Below are 10073 nucleotides of genomic sequence, written 5' to 3' on the forward strand. Positions count from 1 at the left end.
GTCTTCATTACTGAAAGCAGGAAAGATATCTATGATCCTGTGCTCTGCAGAAAAGTACCTGAAGCCTTCCTTACCCATGATCATCTAGCACCCAGAACCAGGCCTTGTCTGTCAAGCTCTTAGCCTCTTTATGCATGCTGAAAGATTAATAGCAGGCTCTCCTCCAGTGCCAGCAGCTCTGGGGCTTCATTCTGCTCCAATTCAGCAGGCAGCTGAACTCGGCCAACAGCTGGAGCATTGACTCACAGACAGGCAACCTGCACCTTGCTCATTGCATCCAGTTGTCACTTCTAAAGCACAAACAAAACAGACCAATAAAATTGCATATGGGAAGAAGTCACAGTGGGGCAGACAGATGGATGGAGCTGCAGCCGTTTTCAGTTTTCCTTTATGGAGTGATTTGGGTTAGATCTAATGAGCGGGGTGACGCCTACACGACTGAAGTTCCAAATCCAGCAGCCCATCTGGTTATGGGTGGAGAGTTCGCCTGCTCTGCTTATAGCTCATCTCCCGCCACCTTCCCTTGCTTTACAGTTCTTGAGCTATGTGTTGGTCTTACCCTGCTTCACTCTCTATTCTGTCTTAGCTTGTCTAATGCCTGCAGGGATTTGATGTTCCCATCTGGGTCTTGCAACATGGAATGACTCCCAAGTTTTGTTTAATGTAAGATGCTTGGGATATGAAAATCCATTTCCATTGGTGACTTATAACCATAGCAGGTGCCTCATCCCTGCTTTCTGGCAGCTGGGATGAATGAATCCACACCAGATGGAGTTCTTTAAAAGTCGGCAGGAGTCATTCATTTTACTTCTATTTAATTAGCTCCAGTTCTGGGTCAGACCTGTACTAAACATAGAGATACAGGATGAGAGATATAGTTACTGCTTTCCTAGAATGAGCAGACTGGCTAAGAAGGAGATAGGCAAGCAGGCAGCAGTAACAGCACAGAAGCTGGTTCCAAAGAAGAATGGGAACAGAAGGACTCTACCACAGTAGCATCCTAGAGCAGGAAAACCATGATCTTTCCTTAGGGAAATACTTAAAACATCCATGTGAGCTGAATGCCTTCTCCAGGGAAGAGAACTGAACCTGATTTTTCTTTTAAATCAGTACATGTAACAGAGAATTTTATAACTCTCTCTTCCTGTAAGTTTTCATTTGATGAGGAAAGACTGTAGGTTCTGGCCTTCTCCACTCATTGGCAAGCTCCACTGAGTCTTTCTAAGAATGGGAAGGTTATCACAGCCCCACAGGAGATCCCGGGAAGCTTGCCCAGCTTCCAGCCTGCAATAGTTCCTTCAACCCAGTAGTAGAAAACAGGCAACCTCTGCCACATTGTAAAGCTCTAGTTCATGCTTCAGATTCATTCATTGCCACCCAGACTATCAACTTTGGTATTTTATTTTGCCTTGTTCTAAAATAGTTGGGAAACATGTTACACAATGATCTTAGAATAGATGACAAAAGTAAGTGGTCTTAGTTATGGTCACAACTTTTAAAAATTTGGTGCAAGATAGGTCTATATATTTAACTTTCTGATATCTACTCATATAAATAGTAATTAACAATAACCAACAACTTAGAAAATATGAAATATGGAAATATGTAAACTTTATCATAAACAAAATTATTTTTACTGACCAAAACTTAAGTGTTTTACCACTATTAATTATTAATTTTGTGTGCATACTATTTGTTGCTTAGTGGCTTGATTTTTTTTTTTGTTTATTTATTTTGAAATAAGGTCTCACAATAAATCCCATAATGGAGAAATGGCAGAGAACGCAAGAGAAATCTTGCATCAAAACAAGTGGAAGGCAAGAACAGACTCCTAAGTTGTTCTTTGACATCTACACAGGTGCTATGGCAGCCAAGCACCTACACACACACACACACACACACACACACACACACACACACACACACAGGGGTGGTGGTGGTGGCATTTAGATCAAAGGATTCTTGGCAAGGCTTAGTTTATTTTAAATCTTGAAAGTCTGGATTTGATCCTTAGCAACGAAAGCAACTCAGAAACCACACAGACCCTTTGTTGTTCTAACTCCATGTTTATTCTTAGGTCGTCATCATAATTTTCTAAGAGAAATAGCCTTTCTCCCTCATTACTCTGCTTGCAGGGGATTTTTTTGAAACTGCAGGTCAAGGGCTTCTCAGCAGGTCTTTATTTCTGCATACAGAGTAGATCTGTGTTTGTGTGCTTGCTTTTTCCCTCCAAAGTATGTGCCTGTCTAGACTGAATTTTCTCAGTAACAGCTTTCTTCTCTGTCCCCCTCTTTTCCCTACAGGTGTCATAGCAGTGGTGACGTTTATCACCTTTTGTATCATCGGCATCATGACCCGCTTCCTCTATCAGCATAAGCAGTCACACCGTACCAATCAGATGAAGGAGAAGGAATACCCAGAGAACTTGGACAGTTCCTTTAGAAATGACATTGACTTGCAAAACACAACCAGCGAGTGCAAACGGGAATACTTCATCTGAGATGCTACAGGGTCACCTGGTCCTCTTTTTTTGTGGGTTCCCCCCTCATTTTCTCTTCTCTTTCCTGTCTTTTAATTTAGGTATTCTCTTTCTCTCTTTCGCCATTAATTTTTCTGGAACACGCCTGCATCCGCCGAGAGCATTGATCTCCTTCACCCAGCTCAGGAGATCAGGTAGCTGTAGCTACTGTAGTCCACTGATATAGGCATCATAGTGAAAGTGAGCACTGGAGACACAGATTTCACTGTTGTAAACAAGGAAGAACACGTGTGTACACATGCATATTCGATGTTTGTGGTTGAGTTTTTAAACTTCACTCTGCAGTTTCTCAGGCACTTTGTCTTGCCAGCTCCCTTTAGACTGGAGCTCTGTGGCATTGGCCTTTAACAATTGTCTCCAACATGCTGCCCCATACCATATAGTAGGTACTATGGCCTGAGAGGAGAAAAGTGGTAGGTGTGTGTGTGACAGAGACAGACAGAGTCAGGTCATCCTTTAAGCAAAGAGTCTATTAGGGAGTCTAATAGAGCAGGAGGGAATGAAGTAAATCCACCCAGAGAAAGCAATGTTTGTTCTTTTTAGGTCCCCTGTGATAAGATAGAGAGGTTGGAATACATTATGACACAAAGAAATTCTTCTAAAGCAGACATTATCTAACCAGTCTTAGAGACATTTATTATTAATTTTTTATTTTGCTTGTTTTTTCATTTTTTGTTTTTTGTTTTTGTGGCTGAAGCAGGTATTTGTAAAGTAGCCAGGACATTCTTTCCTAAGACATCAATTAAAGAGCAATGAGCTGAGTGAGTGTGAGACACCTGGCAAGGCCACAGTCATATGTCCTGCCTTTAGCCTTCTCCATTTAGGACTTAAATATCTGGAAACATCTGACTCCATGTGTGCACAGGGAAATTTGGCTCCCTTGAGAGCTGTGGAGAGAGAGGGTATACGTCTGTTTGATGTTGGAGCCCTTCATAACACTTGTGAAAACAAAGGGACTGTACGTAGAGAGCCTAGGTTATAAGAACACCCAGCTGGGGGACCCAGAGCAGAGGGAGACCCTTCTGGCCTGTTTGTTTTGGTAGCATTTTACAGGCAAGCAGAGACATCTGTGTTAGTTTAATGTTGACACCATAAGTATCCCCTGACTCCATTAATCATCCTTTCTGTAGAGTTTCAGTACTTTCCAATATGGTATAACTGAGCATTTACTGAGTTATCTACAGAATAGCGAGCAGTTACTTTGTGCCTCTCTTGCTGTTCTTGTTTGAGGCGTGGATTCAGTACCCTGAAACCAGGAGGTGTCAAGAAAGCTGTGAGGAAATAGCTGCTCCCAGAACTTTAAAACTGCCTTCTCTACTTTACTAGAACATGTTAGCTAGATTATTCCTCAGGTTGCTATATTGAAGAAAAATATATACATGTGTCTGTATTGTGGCAGCACAAACAGAATTCAAATAAAAGTATAAATTGGTTCCATGAAAAATGTTTAGGCCCTCTTAGCTCATCTTGGAGGAGAACTGAGAAAAAAAAAGAAGAAAGAAAGAAAAACACAAGGAAAAGAAGGGCAAGAAAAGTGAGAAATATCCAGCTGATTTATCCCCATCCATCCACTCCCGTAAAGACAGAATGTGCAAGGAAGCAGGAGTCACATTCTAGAACACATGTTATTAGTTCACTGACAACTGAGCTCTTTTCCAAGAGGCAAGAGCCTGGCTTTTGTGTGTGGCAGTGTGGCCACCTCTAGCTCAGGGGATTTGAGGGAAGCCCATAGTTTGTGAATCACATTACATTTCTGAGTCTGCACCCACGTACACAAAGGTGCCTGTGCACTCACCTTCCTTGCCTGAATAAGGTAGTAATGCATCAGGCTTGGCGTTCTTTTGGTAGAAAAGCATATAGTTAATTCAAAAAGGCATCTCAAATTTGTTCATGGTGGGTAATCCTGATCATTTTTTAACTCTGCCCTTGGATCACCTTGGAATAAAGACAATGGAAAAGTGATCACCCAAACACTTTAGGACTTAGGAAATGCTAGAAGATCCTTGTCAGTTCTCTTTGTAGGGCAGACCTGATTTGCAAAGCAGGTGCCCTGACAGTCAGCAGGTCATCTATTTTAGAGAGTGTCCTACCTCTGATTGTTCAGCATTTCTCTGGACAAGAGGTTCACAGTGAAGCCCTCACTGGCTTCATCCATGTTCCCAATCTGTAACTTTTCTTCCCTTGCAGAGCTACAGAGGTAAGGATTGGGTGAGGCATCACAATCCACAACTCTGAGATATTGTCCTAAATACAAGTTCTTTCCTTAAAATTTTCTATGAATTGTTACACACCCTTTTCCTCTTTTAGGATATTGCTATCCTTTTGCTAGTGAATTTATTTTAAAGCAAATCTTTTAACAAAGATGTCCTTTTTAATTTTTCTATCTTTAATATGACAAATAATCATCTAATAAAATGAGAGATACTGAAAGTCTATTTCCATATTCCCTTCATTCCCTGTTCTCCAATTTCCACTTTTGGATTTTCTGGCTCTATAAAAGGTTGTATAAACCCTTTTGCTTGGCTGCATATTTCCCTGCCTCTAGAAATGAAAGTCATGCTGAAATTTAGCCCTAAGCGCCTCTAGTAACAAAACAACAGGTAAGGGAGAGTAGCCATGCCGGAACACTTTCTAACTGGAATCCTCAGAAGCAAGCGCCACATTTTTTCTGGCATGATGTGATTGAATAAACATGGAAGTACAAGACAAATCAGTATTATGGTTCTCTCATCCACAAATATGTACTTAGAAATAATCATGTAGGGAAATGTGTGATGCCAGTCTCTGCCCTCTGCATAGCACACATTCTACTGGCTTCATCCCTGGATGTGCAGGCCATGCATACCAGGACACTGGGCATGTAGACAAATGGTGGATGCATGCTGAGATGGTGTATTATCATAAGTCGTCTCAGGGCGAAATCAGAATTTCTTAATAACCCCACAACACACACCAGGTGAAAAATCCAGCACTCTGCATTCTACTATGTTGAATGCACATCACAGCTAGAGGCAAGAGTATGTTTCAGGGTTGGTGGCAATATCTGTTTGGTTTATGCAGTTTTGCAGTTGTCTTTTCCACCTTCAAACAATTACAACTCAAAACAAGAGGAAGAGTGTTCTAATCCTCCTTTAGCTGCCACATCCCTTGATGGGATACAGGTTTCGTGGTGCCTCCCAGTGTATAATTATATAATACTCAGTCATTGATGCCTGCTGTTTACAAAAAGAATTTGTGGAATATGGGCCCTTTATAGTAAGATCAAAAACACCTGTGTAATATCCCATCCTAAGGTGCTGTTCCATTGATATTATTCCACTGAACAAACCTATTAATGTAAGCTATGGTATGTTTTCTTACCCTAAAAGACTTTTAGCAACAGCTGTGATATTCAGTTCATGCATAAGGTAGACTGCTGTGGTTTCTCCAAGAATTAGGCCAGGAAAATAGATATTTGTCATTTTCTGGATGTCTATTTCAAAAGTAGATTAGCTCATGTTCATCTGAAGAACTCTGGAGCTGATATTTTACAACTTTGTTTTCTTTAGAAATCAGAAGTGGCACTATCTTAAATCTCAACTTTTGTCAGAATCCTGACTACCATATCATAGGAGAAGCAGGACCACAACTAAATGAGTATGCAGTTCTCTTTCCCGTAGTCAGTCATAAGACATATGTGAAACATCTGACTCCCAAGTGTTCTGTTAGATATACAAATACTTACTGTCCCTGTGGACTTAAAGTGCAATCTTACAGCAACAAAAGTGCACACACAGCACAAGGGAGCAGAGAGCAAGAACTAGGCACAGATTATTTGCAAACCACTTTCCAGAGAGTTCTAAAAGCCACCACATTTTTGGGCTATTCTTATAATTTTGTGTCTTATTTATTAATTCTAGCAGAAATGATTGCTTTGTTTGTCTTCCTCAAACAAGGTAACTGGTCATGCAGAAGAATTTCTGTAGAGGGTGGTAAATGGACTCTTTGGACAGAGAAAGAAAAAAGGTCCCTGTATCTGATACACTTTCTTTAAAGAGGGTTTACTTGGTAGCCCTGGCAGGTCTGAGACTCTCTACTGTAAACTCACAGAGAACCACCTAATTCTGCCAAAGTGTAGACCACCATCCTGCCTATGTCAGATATTTGAAAGGGTGTTAAGTTCTCTATGTTCTCATGTCAGTTCCAGTTAAGGATTTCCAAATGTATGCCCTCTGTGTATGACAGACCTGTGTAAAGACTGGAGACAGAAAAGAGCAGTCTCCAATTCTGCCCCCCTCTGATTTTACTTTTTTGGTGGATATTCACTTATGGCCATGGCTCTTTTAGGTCTCCCTTAAGCTGGTTGGCATTCTGGCATTTTTAACACTCCTCATTCTGCCCTAAAGAACCATTTGACTATGTTTAGGTAAATCTCTGGGAACTAGAAATTATTTATTGAATGAATAATTTATTGATGTGTTTTCCATCTAAATGAAACTTCTGTGTTCTACATGAATGTTTCCAACCCTGAAGATCATGCATGCTCAGTCTCTGCACAATACCACCTCAATTAGAAGACTCACATTAAGAAGTTGTTTCATAACATCCCCATGGTATCCATGGACTTGGGCACCAAGCCTGGGGAACTCATGCTTGGTTTGTTTGTCTACCAACTGCTTCACTTCTTTTGAATTCCCTAGAGCTACAATCTATCAACCTTGCTGCACCAGCAGTCTGGCAAGAGGCTCTTGAGGCACCTCTACAATTCTGCCACTCATTACTTCCTGAAGCTATTGTTTGGGTTTGCTTTGTCCTCAACTGACCCACAGGCCAAGTTTCAACTAAATAAATAAAGAAGTGATGTTGTACCTGTAAGTGGCAAAGGAGGTTAATGGAAGGATGGTATGGGTAAACTCAAACATGCTTGAGTTCTTGAAGCATGCCTGAGTGCTGTTTCATGTCTCTCATGCAGGTTGGAAATGTTTTCTTTAAAAGATGCACAGTGTATCTGAATCACTTCTTTACCAGTTTGGGGGGAGGGGGCTTTCTTCACCTCTCTTCTGGCCTTACCCAGTCTTCCTGAAGTCATTTATTTTGAAAATGTTAGTTATTATTCTTTCTCAGCTCTGTGTTCACAAATTCTAAATAGTTGATTAACCTAAAAGGGGAGAAGATACAACACACACACACACACACACACACACACACACACACACACACACGAGTAAAAATGAATAGGGCTGTTCCTCAAACATTATCCAGAAAACTATATAACTATATGCATACCTACTTTGTAGGAAGAGAAAGTATGACCACTTTGTGTTGGAAATTCTTTAAATGACTCATACAGGGTTCTAATGATTGTTTTGCTATTTTTTAGTAATTTCAACCCTCTTATTTTGCACTAAGGTACTCTGGGGGAGAGTGAGAAGCACATGTAGTAGTGAAACAGTGTACTTGGTGAGCTAGTCTTCTGTCATTTGTGAAGTTTATTGTCTACAAAGTGGTGAAGTGGACACAAGCGGCTTAGGTAACAGTGGGCTTTTGTGTTAAAGCAGATTTGATGGGAGCTTGTCAAGGAGGAAGAGGGCATTCATGGAGCAAGCAATGGCTGCTGGAGGCTAAAAGGGCCAGAGCTTCCACCATGAAGTAAGGATGGTTCCTCTCCCCACTTTCCTGGCTCCTAACTCAGGAGTCTCTTTCATGAATTTGTCTTACACCTTAGGAAGAGGCAATATTACAGGCCCTGCATGAGAAATGTTTTACTCATCTTTACACGGCATTTTCACCCTACCTCTGTGATTTTCCAGTTTTATGTTTTACTAATACAGTCCAGGGATGCTTTGGAATTATCACCACAGTGATTTATCTGCCCAGGGGGAGCACCCAGATGACAGCTTAAAGTAAAATAAACTATGGACAAGATCCTCAGGTCCATTGCCCTTATTCAGATATGCTGTGGATGGAAGTCCTAAAATACTGGAATCAGTCTAGTGGTCTTTCTTTTCCCTCCCTTGGTCATGCCATCCATTGGCATGTCATAATGATGGAAAGGCATGGTGCTTTCTATCACCCACAGAGTGTACTTCAGAAAGCCACCACCTGATACTCTGAGAACACTCTTCCCTTGCTGCCACTCAGCACAGAAGTAAAGCTTGCATCAAATAGCAGGTTAAAATTACGAGGCTAGTTCCAAGTTATGAAAAAGGTGATGTGTGCCAGTGATTAAAGCCTGGTCATATTTTCATTAGCATTAGACTATGCCATGCTTCAGATCCCAGCAGTAAATCTCAGAGGATATGAAAAAGGCACTGGGTGTGCAGAACAATCCTTCTGTCACCCTGAATGAAGACCCTTGAATGGCCTCCCCAGATGGAGCCATTTTCATTACAACCTTACAGGATAATAGGAATGGACCTCTGACTAGGTATACTTTCACATTATAGTCAGCCATATCCCAAAGGACATATATGAAGTAGCTTAATCTCTTCTCTTTGAATGGCAGCAGCCACCAGTGTAACCTTGTCCTGCCTTAAATACTTAAAAAAAAAGTAAGTAACCATATCTTGCTTAAAACAGTGTAGTTATATTATGAGAAGGACTTCATATCTAATGGGGATCAATGTCAATAATTTTCTCCTTACCTTGTTAATAGACAAGCATTTCAATAGCCTATGTTGTCTTAAACAGACACTTCCCATAGACAGCTAGCCTACGGCAGGAAGATAAAACATAGGCAAATGAAGACACATGACACATTCTGATTACATCCTATAAAACAGGCAACAATTCACATTTGGTTCATGGAATTCCTAAATCCCTAAGACAAAGAATTACCCTGTCCATTTCAACCTAGAAATTAGAGCCTATCTGGCACTTTCTTGGAAAAATGAGAGGTCAGGGAGATTGCCTTTAGCAAATAATTAACAAAGTATAACAGGACCTCTCCTAATTTTATATATGTATATATATATATACATATATAAAATTAATATATATTTATATATATCATTCTTATTACATATATGAATGATATATACAGGCTTTCTTTGATAAAAGCACAACAGAGGCAAAGCAGACCATATCCTCGGGGATTAGCTGGAGACTCCTTGTTTCTTTGGTTATTATGGTTTTTGTTCCTGTGTCAGAATCCCCAGTTCTGTGTAATGTTGCTTCATCCCAAGTCTGTTTTGTATACCGTGTAACATGTCTTAATACACTGTATGGAGAAAGTTAAAGTTAGCCTTAGATTTCTTTGTTTTCTATGGTTTTTGCTGTACAGAAGAATGACTTACCTGTAAATATTGTATATTTAATAAAGAAAGAATTTTGTATCATTTTGTGTGGAACACAAATATGTCTTGCTGTGTTGTTCTTGGGTTAATGAGGAGTCAAGTAATTAATCCCTGAGTACCCACTCTGATTTCTTAGATCATTAGCTTCTAGCCAACATGACCCATGGAAAACAAAACAAAAAAAAAATGCCTACTCTCTAGGTTTATTGATTTCAGTGTAGCTCAAAGTAGTGCCTTGGGTTCTTCCTTAACTGACTCAT

General features: G+C 40.4%; 1 protein-coding gene across 3 annotated transcripts in view; it reads left to right on the top strand.

The window, feature by feature from the left end:
* Positions 1-2500, top strand: part of LOC131925151 (contactin-associated protein like 5-1-like) — an 898625-nt gene extending 896125 nt beyond the window's left edge. For all 3 annotated transcript variants that reach the window (XM_059280428.1, XM_059280429.1, XM_059280430.1), the window contains exon 24: positions 2304-2500. In XM_059280428.1, coding sequence (XP_059136411.1) covers positions 2304-2500 — 197 coding nt within the window. The remainder of the gene's footprint in view (positions 1-2303) is intronic.
* Positions 2501-10073: the final 7573 nt, after the last annotated feature.

Source organism: Peromyscus eremicus, chromosome 15 (assembly GCF_949786415.1).
Source record: "Peromyscus eremicus chromosome 15, PerEre_H2_v1, whole genome shotgun sequence".
NCBI classification, from domain to species: Eukaryota; Metazoa; Chordata; class Mammalia; order Rodentia; family Cricetidae; genus Peromyscus; species Peromyscus eremicus.